General features: G+C 44.5%; 1 protein-coding gene across 1 annotated transcript in view; it reads left to right on the plus strand.

Annotated features, from left to right (window-relative positions):
• LOC123725450 (voltage-dependent calcium channel gamma-2 subunit) overlaps nt 1–13435 on the plus strand; it is an 84481-nt gene that overhangs the window by 69206 nt on the left and 1840 nt on the right. Inside the window, exon 3 of the mRNA XM_045690988.1 lies at nt 11938–12078. Coding sequence (XP_045546944.1) covers nt 11938–12078 — 141 coding nt within the window. The remainder of the gene's footprint in view (nt 1–11937; nt 12079–13435) is intronic.

The raw sequence follows: 13435 nt of genomic DNA on the forward strand, positions 1-13435 counted from the left end.
TGACATGTCAGGACATTCTGGTGACTTGTCAGAACATTCTGGTGACTTGTCAGAACATTCTGGTGACTTGTCAGGACATTCTGGTGACTTGTCAGAACATGCTGGTGACTTGTGAGGACATTCTGGTGACTTGTCAGAACATTCTGGTGACTTGTCAGAACATTCTGGTGACTTGTCAGGACATTCTGGTCACTTGTCAGAACATTCTGGTGACTTGTCAGAACATTCTGGTGACTTGCGGCTATGGAACCCTGACCTGTTCACCGGACGTGCTTGTTAAACCCTCGACAACTACTATGATTATTATTATTTGACCATGCTGGTCATTTATGAACATTTTAACATCTTGACCATGTTCTGTTATAATATCCACCCTGCACAGCCAGAAGAGGACTGGCCACCCCTCATAGCCTGGTTCCTCTCTAGGTTTCTTCCTAGGTTTTTGGCCTTTCTAGGGAGTTTTTCCTAGGGAGTTTTTCCTAGCCACCGTGCTTCTTTCACATGCTTTGCTTGCTGTTTGGGGTTTTAGGCTGGGTTTCTGTACAGCACTTTGAGATATCAGCTGATGTACGAAGGGCTATATAAATAAATTTGATTTGATTGGATTTGACTTGTCAGGACATTCTGGTGACTTATCAGGACATTCTGGTGACTTGTCAGGACATTCTGGTCACTTGTCAGGACATTCTGGTCACTTGTCAGAACATTCTGGTGACTTGTCAGAACATTCTGGTGACTTGTCAGGACATTCTGGTCACTTGTCAGAACATTCTGGTGATTTGTCAGAACATTCTGATGACTTGTCAGGACATTCTGGTAACTTGTCAGGACATTCTGGTCACTTGTCAGAACATTCTGGTGATTTGTCAGAACATTCTGATGACTTGTCAGGACATTCTGGTGACTTGTCAGGACATTCTGGTGACTTGTCAGAACATTCTGGTGACTTGTCAGGACATTCTGGTGACTTCTCAGAACATTCTGGTGACTTGTCAGGACATTCTGGTGACTTGTCAGAACATTCTGATGACTTGTCAGGACATTCTGGTAACTTGTCAGGACATTCTGGTCACTTGTCAGAACATTCTGGTGATTTGTCAGAACATTCTGATGACTTGTCAGGACATTCTGGTGACTTGTCAGGACATTCTGGTGACTTGTCAGAACATTCTGGTGACTTGTCAGGACATTCTGGTGACTTCTCAGAACATTCTGGTGATTTGTCAGAACATTCTGATGACTTGTCAGGACATTCTGGTGACTTGTCAGGACATTCTGGTGACTTGTCAGAACATTCTGGTGACTTGTCAGGACATTCTGGTGACTTCTCAGAACATTCTGGTGACTTGTCAGGACATTCTGGTGACTTGTCAGAACATTCTGATGACTTGTCAGGACATTCTGGTGATTTGTCAGAACATTCTGGTGACTTGTCAGAACATTCTGGTGACTTGTCAGGACATTCTGGTGACTTGTCAGAACATTCTGGTGACTTGTCAGGACATTCTGGTCCTGATAATGTAGGAAACATGTACGTACACACACACACACACACACACACATTCTCTGGTAGACAGCAGAGTAGCAGAAGTCTCTAACCATTACAATAGCTGCCATGGTTACGTAAAGAGACAGATGTCATTGGCTGATGCAGGCAGAGGTTTCTTAAGGGGGTGTATGCCCCAGTGTCACTTGTGGTGTGCATGCGTGCATTCATGCTTTTTTGCTTGTGCACTCATTTTACAATCACAATCTACATTGTGAAATTGCAGGTCGCATCTTAATGTATCTACGATGTGTTATTGTGAGGTCAGCCATTTGTGTTGTGGCTGAGTGAATTGGCCCAAACATTGGCACGCCGGGCAGCCATCTTAGGTGTGGCTTAGTCTTTCAAATTACACATGGTGTGTGTGTGTGTGTGTGTGTGTGTGTGTGTGTGTGTGTGTGTGTGTGTGTGTGTGTGTGTGTGTGTGTGTGTGTGTGTGTGTGTGTGTGTGTGTGTGTGTGTGTGTGTGTGTGTGTGTGTGTGTGTGTGTGTGTGTGTGTGTGTGTGTGTGTGTGTGTGTGTCAGGGCTCTCTCCCTCTACAATGTACAAACCCCCTCTAGAGAGTGTGAGAGGCCGATATACAGTACCAGTCAAAGTTTGGACACACCTACTCATTCAAGGGTTTTTCTTTATTTTACTATTTTCTACATTGTAGAATAGTAGTGAATACATCAAAACTATGAAATAACACATATTAAATCATGCAGTTACCAAAAAAGTGTTAAACAAATCAAAATATATTTTATATTATAATATATTTGAGTTTCTTCAAAGTAGCCACCCTTTGCCTTGATGACAGCGTTGCACACTCTTGGCATTCTCTCAACCAGCTTCATGAGTCACCTGGAATCCATATAAATTAACAGGTGTGCCTTGTTAAAAGTTAACTTGTGGAATTTCTTTCCTTCTTAATGTGTTTGAGCCAACGTATTTGAGCCAACGTGTTGTGACAAGGTACAGTGCCTATTTTGTTGTCTGACAACATGGAATTCAAATAGATTTTTTGGGGGTTTGTATCATTTTACTTACACAACATGCCTACCACTTTGAAGATGCAAAATATTTTTTATTGTGAAACACACAAGAAATAAGACAAAAAAAAAACAGAAAACTTGAGCATGCATAATTATTCACCCCCCCCGTCCCCCACCCCCCCCCCGTCCCCGTCCCAAAGTCAATACTTTGTAGAGCCAGTTTTTGCAGCAATTACAGCTGCAAGTATCTTGGGATATGTCTCTATAAGCTTGGCACATCTAGCCACTGGGGTTTTTGCCCATTCTTCAAAGCAAACTGCTCCAGCTCCGTCAAGTTGGCTGGGTTCCTGCTGGTGTACAGCAATCTTTAATAAGTCATACCACAGATTCTCAATTGGATTGAGGTCTGGGCTTTGACTAGGCCATTCCAAGACATTTAAATGTTTCCCCTTAAACCACTTGAGTGTTGCTTTAGCAGTATGCTTAGAGTCATTGTCCTGCTGGAAGGTGAACCTCCGTCCCAGTCTCAAATCTCTGGAATACTGAAACAGGTTTCCCTCAAAAATTTCTCTGTATTTAGCACCATCCATCATTCCTTCAATTCTGACCAGTTTCCCAGTCCCTGCCGATGAAAAACATCCCCACAGCCTGATGCTGCCACCACACTTCACTGTGGGGATGTTGTCCTCAGGGTGATGAGAGGTGTTGGGTTTGCGCCAGACATAGCGTTTTCCTTGATGGCCAAAAAGCTCAATTTTAGTCTCATCTGACCAGAATACCTTCTTCCATATTTTGGGGAGTCTCCCACATGCCTTTTGGTGAACACCAAACGTGTTTGCTTATTTTTTATTTAAGCAATGGCTTTTTTCTTGCCACTCTTCCGTAAAACCCAGCTCTGTGCAGTGTACGCCTTAAAGTGGTCCTATTGACAGATACTCCAATCTCCACTGTAGAGCTTTGCAGCTCCTTCAGGGTTATCTTTGGTCTCTTTGTTGCCTCTCTGATTAATGCCCTTCTTGCCTGGTCCATGAGTTTTGGTGGGCGGACCTCTCTTGGCAGGTTTGTTGTGGTGCCATATTCTTTCCATTTTTTAATAATGGATTTAATGGTGCTCTGTGGGATGTTCAAAGTTTCTGATATTTTTTTATAACCCAATCTGTACTACTCCACAACTTTGTCCCTGACCTGTTTGGAGAGCTCCTTGGTCTTCATGGTGCCCCTTGCTTAGTGGTGTTGCAGACTCTGGGGCCTTACAGAACAGTTGTATATATACTGAGATCATGTGACAGATCATGTGACACTTAGATTGCACACAGGTGGAATTTATTTCATTAATTATGTGACTTCTGAAAGGTAATTGGTTGCACCAGGTCTTATTTAGGGCCTTCATAGCAAAGTGGGTGAATACATATGCACGCACCATTTTTCCATTTTGAATTTTTTGAAAAATGTTTGTTTGTCAATTACATGAAAACCAAATAAAAACCCATTGAAATTACAGGTTGTAATACAACAAAATAGGAAAAATGCCTAGAGGGGTGAATACTTTTGCAAGGCACTGTAGGGGTGGTATACAGAAGATAGCCCTATTTGGTAAAAGACCAAGTCCATATTTTGGCAAGAACAGCTCAAATAAACAATGAGAAATGACAGTCCATCATTAATTTAAGACATGAAGGTCAGTCAATGCGGAAAATTTCAAGAACTTTGAAAGTTTCTTCAAGCGCAGTCGCAAAAACCATCAAGTGCTATGATGAAACTGGCTCTCATGAGGACCGCAACATGAAAGGAAGATGCAGAGTTACCTCTGCTGCAGAGGATAGGTTCATTAGAGTTACCAGCCTCAGAAATTGCAGCCCAAATAAATGCTTCACAGAGTTCAAGTAACAGTAACAATAGCACATCTCAACATCAACCGTTCAGAGGAGACTGCGTAAATCAGGCCTTCATGGTCAAATTTCTGCAAAGAAACCACTACTAAAGGACACAAATAAGAAGAAGAGACTGATTGGGGCCAAGAAACATGAGCAATCGACATTAGACCGGTGGAAATATGTCCTTTGGTCTGATAAGTCCAAATTTGAGATTTTTTGGTTCCAACCGCCATAACTTTGTGAGATGCATAGTAAGTGAACGGATGATCTCTGCATGTGTGGTTCCCACCATGAAGCATGGAGGAGGAGGTGTGATGGTGGGGGTGGGGGGGGGTGCTTTGTTGGTGACACTGTCAGTTTTTTATTTGGAATTCAAGCCACACTTAACCAGCATGGCTACCACAGCATTCTGCAGCGATACACCATCCCATCTGGTTTGCGCTTAGTGGGACTATCATTTGTTTTTCAACAGGACAATGACCCAACACACCTCCAGGCTGTGTAAGGGCTATTTTTCCAAGAACGCGAATGATGGAGTGCTGCATCAGATGACCTGGCCTCCTCAATCCCCCAACCTCAACACAATTGAGATGGTTTGAGATGATTTGGACCTCAGAGTGAAGGAAAAGCAGTCAACATGTGCTAGGCATATGTGGGAACTTCTTCAAGATTGTTGGAAAAGCATTCCAGCTGAAGCTGGTTGAGAGAAAGCCAAGAGTGTGCAAAGCTGTCATCAAGGCAAAGGTTGGCTACTTTGAAGAATCTAAAATCTAAAATATATTTTGATTTGTTTTACACTATTTTGGTTACTACATGATTCCATGTGTTATTTCATAGTTTTGATGCCTTCACTATTATTCTACAATGTAGAAAATAGTCAAAAGAAAGAAAAACCCTTGAATGAGTAGGTGTGTCAAAACTTTTGAGTGTCTGTGGGGGTGTATTATCTGTGTGCATTCATATGTGTGTGTGCGTACATGTGTGAATACGTGTGTTTGTGTGCATGAGTGTGTGTCTCTGTGTGTGTGTGTGTGTGTGTGTGTGTGTGTGTGTGTGTGTGTGTGTGTGTGTGTGTGTGTGTGTGTGTGTGTGTTACCAGCGTGCTCCCCTGGTATTCTCTACAACTCAGAAGGTTGTATTATATCCCCACTATTGGAGCTAATGAAACCAGAACTCAACCTGAGACACACACACACACACACAGTTGAATACACACTTCCATATAATCCTACATGCTATCATGCCTGTGTGTGTGTGTGTGTGTGTGTGTGTGTGTGTGTGTGTGTGTGTGTGTGTGTGTGTGTGTGTGTGTGTGTGTGTGTGTGTGTGTGTGAATGTGACTGTGTGTGTATGTTGTGTGTGTGTGTGTGTGGGTTTGAGTGAGGGAGAGAGAGAGATAGAGAGAGAGATTTTCGCTGACTCTGGAGAAGGCTGTGCGTGTGCATCCGTGTGTGTGTGATGTGGGGTTATTGTATCTTTAAGATAATGCACCCTGACTGCACATGTCAATGAGCGGGGGGGGAGGTGGGGTTAATGCGACAGGCCAGGGGGGAGAATGGGGGTAGAAAAGGGGAGGTTGGTGCCCGGCCAACTCTGAGGTCACCTTAATATTTAATCAGCCTGGCCAACTGGAACCTTCCGCTGGAGCACACGCTGTCTCTCTCTCTACCTCTCTCTCTCTCTACCTCTCTCTCTCTACCTCTCTCTCCCCCTCTCTCTCTACCTCTCTCTCTCTCTACCTCTCTCTCTCTACCTCTCTCTCCCCCTCTCTCTCCCCCTCTCTCTCTACCTCTCTCTCTACCTCTCTCTCTCTACCTCTCTCTCTACCTCTCTCTCTACCTCTCTCTCTCTACCTCTCTGTCTCTCCCTCTCTCTCTACCTCTCTCTCTACCTCTCTCTCTACCTCTCTCTACCTCTCTCTCTACCTCTCTGTCTCTCCCTCTCTCTACCTCTCTCTCTCTACCTCTCTCTCTCTACCTCTCTCTCTACCTCTCTGTCTCTCCCTCTCTCTCCCCCTCTCTCTACCGCTCTCTCTACCTCTCTCTCTCTACCTCTCTCTGTCTCTCCCTATCTCTCCCCTCTCTCTCTCCCTCTCTCTATCCCTCTCTTTCTCCCTCTCTCTCTACCTCTCTCTACCTCTCTCTCTATCCCTCTCTCTCTCTACCTCTCTCTATCCCTCTCTCTCTCTACCTCTCTCTCTACCTCTCTCTACCTCTTTCTCCCCCTCTCTCTATCCCTCTCTGTCTCTCTATCTCTCTACCTCTCTCTCTACCTCTCTCTCCCCCTCTCTCTATCCCTCTCTGTCTCTCCCTCTCTCTATCCCTCTCTTTCTCCCTCTCTCTATCACTCTCTCTCTATCCCTCTCTGTCTCTCCCTCTCTTTCTCCCTCTCTCTCCCTCTCTCTCTACCTCTCTCTCCCCCTCTCTCTCTATCCCTCTCTGTCTCTCCCTCTCTCTCCCCCTCTCTCTCTACCTCTCTCTCTCTACCTCTCTCTACCTCTCTCTCCCCCTCTCACTCTATCCCTCTCTGTCTCTCCCTCTCTCTCCCACCATCACTCTCTTTCTCCCTCTCTCTATCCCTCTCTTTCTTCCTATCTCTCCCTCTTCCCCCCTCTCTACACCACTCTCCCCCTTTTCTCTCCCTCTCTCTCCCCCTCTTCCCCCCTCTCTCCACCGCTCTCGCCCCTTTCTCTCCCTCTCTCTCCCCCTCTTCGCCCCTCTCTCCACCACTCTCCCCCTCTCCCCCCTTTCGCTCCCTCTCTCTCCCCCTCTGACAGCTGTGCAGAAAAATGGAGAGGATGGAGAGATAGGAAATAAAGAGGGAGGAATGGAGTGATGGAGGGTACAAGAAACACCACTCGACCCTCTTACAGAAACACACAGACATTTAGTTGTACCATTGGCTGTCCCAGAGACTGTTGCTAGCCCAGTAACCACGGCAATGACAACACTGGAGGACAGCGAATAAGCCAATCAGAGGTCAAAGTCACAGACAGCTGATGGACAAACAGATAAGAAAGTAAGCAGGTACAAAGATAGAGAGATGGAGATACAGAGAGGTGGCGGGATAGAGAGATGGCGGGATAGAGAGATGGAGTGAGTCCTAATAGAGGAAGCAGTGTCTGCTCTCTAATAGAGAAGAGATCAAGTGAGGGATAGAGGGAAAGAGAAAAGGAGGGGGAGAGGGAAAGAGAGATTGAGTTTGAGACACAGATAAGGACAGATAGGCGAGAGGGGCACATGGAGAGAAGAGGTAGAGAAATGGATGGAGAGAGAGAGGAGAGGGGCACATGGAGAGAAGAGGTAGAGAAATGGATGGAGAGAGAGAGAGGAGAGGGGCACATGGAGAGAAGAGGTAGAGAAATGGATGGAGAGAGAGAGAGGAGAGGGGCACATGGAGAGAAGAGGTAGAGAAATGGATGGAGAGAGAGAGGGGGGCATAGGGAGAGAAGAGGTAGAGAAATGGATGGAGAGAGAGAGAGGAGAGGGGCACATGGAGAGAAGAGGTAGAGACATGGATGGAGAGAGAGAGAGGAGAGGGGCACAGGGAGAGAAGAGGTAGAGAAATGGATGGAGAGAGTTGTATTAGTACATGGCAACAAAGTGTCACAGAATTTAATAGAGGACCCAGTGTCTGAGAGAGAGAGAGAGAGAGAGAGAGAGAGAGAGAGAGAGAGAGAGAGAGAGAGAGAGAGAGAGAGAGAGAGAGAGAGAGAGAGAGAGAGAGAGAGAGAGAGAGAGAGAGAGAGAGAGAGAGAGAGAGAGAGAGAGAGAGAGAGAGAGGGCCTTCTATGCCATCAAAAGAAACATACAATTCGACATACAAATTAGGATCTGGCTAAAAATACTTGAATCAGTTAAAGAACCCATTGCCCGTTATGGTTGTGAGTATAGGTCGACTGATTAATCAGAATGGCCCATTAATTAGGGCCGATTTCAAGTTTTCATTACAATTTTTACAATTTTTTATTTTAAGAAATATTTTTTAACTAGGCAAGTCAGTTAAGAACACATTCTTATTTTCAATGACAGCCTAGGAATGGTGGGTTAACTGCCTTGTTCAGGGGCAGAACGACAGATTTTTACCTTGTCAGCTTGGGGATTCAATCTTGCAACCTTACGGTTAACTAGTCCAACGCTCTAACCACCTGCTTTACATTGCACTCCACGAGGAGCCTGCCTGTTACGCGAATGCAGTAAGAAGCCAAGGTAAGTTGCTAGCTAGCATTAAACTTATCTTATAAAAAACAATCAATCAATCAATCATAATCACTAGTTAACTACACATGGTTGATGATATTACTAGTTTATCTAGCCTGTCCTGCGTTGCATATAATCGATGCGGTGCGCATTCACGAAAAAGGACTGTCATTGCTCCAAAGTGTAACCTTGGACCATAAACATCAATGTCTTTCTTAAAAATCAATACACAAGTATATATTTTTAAACCTGCATATTTAGTTAATATTGCCTGCTAACATGAATTTCTTTTAACTAGGGAAAATGTGTCACCTCTGCAACAGAGTCAGGGTATATGCAGCATTTTGGGCCGCCTGGCTCGCTGCGAACTGTGAAGACTATTTCTTCCTAACAAAGACAGCCAACTTCGCCAAACGGGGGATGATTTAACAAAAGCTCATTTGCGAAAAAAGCACAATCGTTGCACGACTGTACCTAACCATAAACATCAATTCCTTTCTTAAAATCAATACACAGAAGTATATATTTTTAAACCTGCATATTTAGCTAAAAGAAATCCAGGTTAGCAGGCAATATTAACCAGGTGAAATTGTGTCACTTCTCTTCCGTTCATTGCACGCAGAGTCAGGGCATATGCAACAGTTTGGGCCGCCTGGCTCGTTGCGAACTAATTTGCCAGAATTTTACGTAATTATGACATAACATTGAAGGTTGTGCAATGTAACAGGAATATTTAGACTTATGGATGGCACCCGTTAGATAAAATACGGAACGGTTCTGTATTTCACTGAAAGAATAACCATGATAGTTTCCGGATTCAACCATATTAATGAACTTAGGCTCGTGTTTCTGTGTGTTATTATGTTATAATTAAGTCTATGACTTGATAGAGCAGTCTGACTGAGCGGTGGTAGGCACCAGCAGGCTTGTAAGCATTCATTCAAAATAGCACTTTCGTGCATTTTGCCAGCAGCTCTTCGCAATGCATTGCGTTGTTTATGACTTCAAGCCTATCAACTCCCGAGATTAGGCTGGTGTAACCGATGTGAAATGGCTAGCTAGTTAGCGGGTGTGCGCTAATAGCGTTTAAAACGTCACTCGCTCTGAGACTTGGAGTAGTTGGTCCCCTTGCGCTGCGTGGGTAACGCTGCTTCGAGGGTGGCTGTTGTCGATGTGTTCCTGGTTTGAGCCCAGGTAGGAGTGAGGAGAGGGACGGAAGCTATACTGTTACACTGGCAATACTAAAGTGCCTAAGAGAACATCCAATAGTCATAGGTATATGAAATACAAATCGTATAGAGAGAAATAGTCCTATAATTCCTATAATAACTACAACCTAAAACTTCTTACCTGGGAATATGGAAGACTCATGTTAAAAGGAACCACCAGCTTTCATATGTTCTCATGTTCTGAGCAAGGAACTTAAACGTTAGCTTTCTTACATGGCACAAAATGCACTTTTACTTTCTTCTCCAACTTTCTTTTGCATTATTTAAACCAAATTGGACATGTTTCATGATTTATTTGAGGCTAAATTGATTTTATTGATGTATTATATTAAGTTAAAATAAGTGTTCATTCAGTATTGTTGTAATTGTCATTATTACAAATAAATCCCCCCAAAAATCGGCCGAATAATCGGTATTGTCTTTTTATGGTCCTCCAATAATCGGTATCGGTATCAGCGTTGAAAAATCATAATCAGTCGACGTCTAGTTGTGAGGTCTGGGGTCCGCTCACCAACCAAGAATTTACAAAATGGGACAAACACCAAATTGAGACTCTGCATGCAGAATTCTGCAAAAATATCCTCTGTGTACAACGTAAAACACCAAATAGTGCATGCAGAGCAGAATAAAGCTGATACCCGCTAATGATTAAAAACCAGAAAAGAGATATTAAATTCTACAACCACCTAAATGGAAGCGATTCCCAAACCTTCCATAACAAAGCCATCATCTGGGGCTCTGTTCATAAACACAAACAGACTCCACAGAGCCCCAGGACAGCAACACAATTAGACCCAACCAAATCATGAGAAAACAAAAATATTATTATTTGACACGTTGGAAAGAATTTACAAAAAAACAGATCAAACTAGAATGCTATTTGACCCTAAACAGAGAGTACACAGTGGCAGAATACCTGACCACTGTGACTGACCCAAAATTAAGTTAGGAAATGTGTACAGACTAAGTGAGCATAGCCTTGCTATTGAGAAAGGCCATCGAAGACAGACCTGGCTCTCAAGAGAAGACAGACTATGTGCACACTGCCCACAAAATTAGGTGGAAACTGAGCTGCACTTCCTAACCTCCTGCCAAATGTATGACCATATTAGAGACACATGTTTCCCTCAGATTACACAGACCCACAAAGAATTAGAAAACAAACCCAATTTTGATAAACTCCCATATCTACTGGGTTAAATACCACTGTGTGCCATCACAGCAGCAAGATTTGTGACCTGTTGCCACAAGAAAAGGGCAACCAGTGAAGAACAAACGCTATTGTAAATACAACCTATATTTATGTTTATTTATTTTCCTTTTTGTACTTTAACTATTTGCACGTAATTACAACACTGTATATAGATATATTATGACATTTGAAATGTCCTTATTATTTTGGAACTTTTGTGAGTGTAATGTTTCCTGTTCATTTTTTTGGTTATTTAACTTTTGTTTATTATCTACTTCACTTGCTTTGGCAATATAAGCATATGTTTCCCATGACAATAAAGCCCTTAAATTGAATTGATTTGAATTTAATTGAGAGGAGAGAGAGAAAGAGTAAGAGAGAGAGAGCGAGAGCGAGAGAGAGAGAGATGAGAAGTGGAGTGGAGTGGAGTGGAGTGGAGTGGAGTGGAGTGGAGTGAAGGGTGTCAACATTCCTGAAGTTGGGAGTTTGGAGTCTTCCAGAAGGTCTCCTTGTCAGCACTTTGGGGAAAAGAGAGAATGTTCTTAAGATGCATGGAGGGGTGGGGGAGACATGGAGGAGAAGAGGAGAGGGTTAGAGAAGATGGAAGGGAGAGGATGGGGGAGGATGAGGTGAGGTGGTGAAATGTTAAGCTAGTCTATAATTAAAGTTTCAAGTGTGCATGTTACCAGGAGTGACAGCTGTTAGAGAGAGAGAGAGAGAGAGAGAGAGAGAGGAGAGAGAGAGAGAGAGATGTTATGTCAAAATGTCTCTCACTTTCTCTGTATGTAGGCAGTTTGTTATTTCTCAGAATGAACCAGTCTTGGAACTGTCATTATTTATTAGCGTTTTTTCCTTCAGTCTGTGTGTCAGTCATCCCACAGTATTCTACTCATGTGTGTGTGTGTGTGTGTGTGTCCCTCAGGTGCGGTGCGAGCCTCCAGTATCTTCCCCATCATGAGTGTGATCCTGCTCTTCATGGGAGGGCTGTGTATAGCTGCCAGCGAGTTCTACAAGTCACGCCACAACATCATCCTCAGCGCAGGCATCCTCTTCGTCTCCGCAGGTAACCATGGAGGGAGGGTTAGGGAAGGAGGGAGGGTGAGGGAGGGAGGGTGAGAGGGAAGGAGTAGGGATAGAGGGGGAGAGAGGGAGAGAGGGAGGGAGCGGGGGAGGGAGGGAGGGTGAGAGGCAAGGAGTAGAGATGGAGGGAGGGAGGGAGGGGGTAGGGATAGAGGGAGGGTAAGAGGGAAGGGTAGGGATAGAGGGAGAGGGGGATGGAGGGAGGGAGTGTGAGAGGGGAGGGGTAAGGATAGAGGGAGGGAGGGTGAGAGAGGAGGGGTAGGGATAGAGGGAGGGAGGGTGAGAGGGGAGGATAGAGATACAGGGAGGGAGAGTGAGAGGGGAGGGGTAGGGATAGAGGGAGAGAGGGATAGAGGGGAGGGGTAGGGAGAGAGGGGAGAGTGAAGGAGATTAAGGGTCAGAGGGAAGGGAGAGAAAATAGGAGAGAAAAGGAGGGAGGGAGCCAGAGAGAGAGAGGAGTTCTAGGCTATGCTGGTCTAGATAACGATCTCCATGGTGCAGGTCAGACATATAGAGCACATCTCTCTACTCTCCCCCTCTCTCTCCCCCCTCTCTCTCTCTCTCCCCTCTCTCTCTCTCTACTCTCCCCCTCTCTCTCCCCCCTCTCTCTCTCTCTCCCCTCTCTATCTCTCTACTCTCCCTCTCTCTCTCCCCTCTCTCTCTCCCCTCCCCTCTCTCTCCCCCTCTCTCTCTCTCTCCCCTCTCTCTCTCTCTCTCTCTCTACTCTCCCTCTCTCTCTCCCCTCTCTCTCTCTCCCCTCCCCTCTCTCTCCCCCCCTCTCGCTCTCTCTCTACTCTCCCTCTCTCTCTCTTTCTCCCCTCCCCCTCTCTCTCCCCCTCTCTCTCCCCCTCTCTCTCTCTCTCTCTCTCTCTCTCTCTCTCTCTCTCCCTCTCTCTCTCCCCCCTCTCTCTCTCCCCTCTCTCTCTCCTGTTGCTAGGCTGTGGAGAACCCATGAGGATTCATCTCTAATAATAATGTGCCCGTGACACAGTTCTGCTCTGTTCTAGCCCCATCATTTACACATGTTATATATATGATTAAACAACAGTTCTGCTCTGTTCTAGCCCCATCATTTACACATGTTATATATATGATTAAACAACAGTTCTGCTCTGTTCTAGCCCCATCATTTACACATGTTATATATATGATTAAACAACAGTTCTGCTCTGTTCTAGCCCCATCATTTACACATGTTATATATATGATTAAACAACAGTTCTGCTCTGTTCTAGCCCCATCATTTACACATGTTATATATATGATTAAACAACAGTTCTGCTCTGTTCTAGCCCCATCATTTACACATGTTATATATATGATTAAACAACAGTTCTGCT

This window comes from Salmo salar, chromosome ssa12, assembly GCF_905237065.1.
Source record: "Salmo salar chromosome ssa12, Ssal_v3.1, whole genome shotgun sequence".
In the NCBI taxonomy this organism is placed as follows: Eukaryota; Metazoa; Chordata; class Actinopteri; order Salmoniformes; family Salmonidae; genus Salmo; species Salmo salar.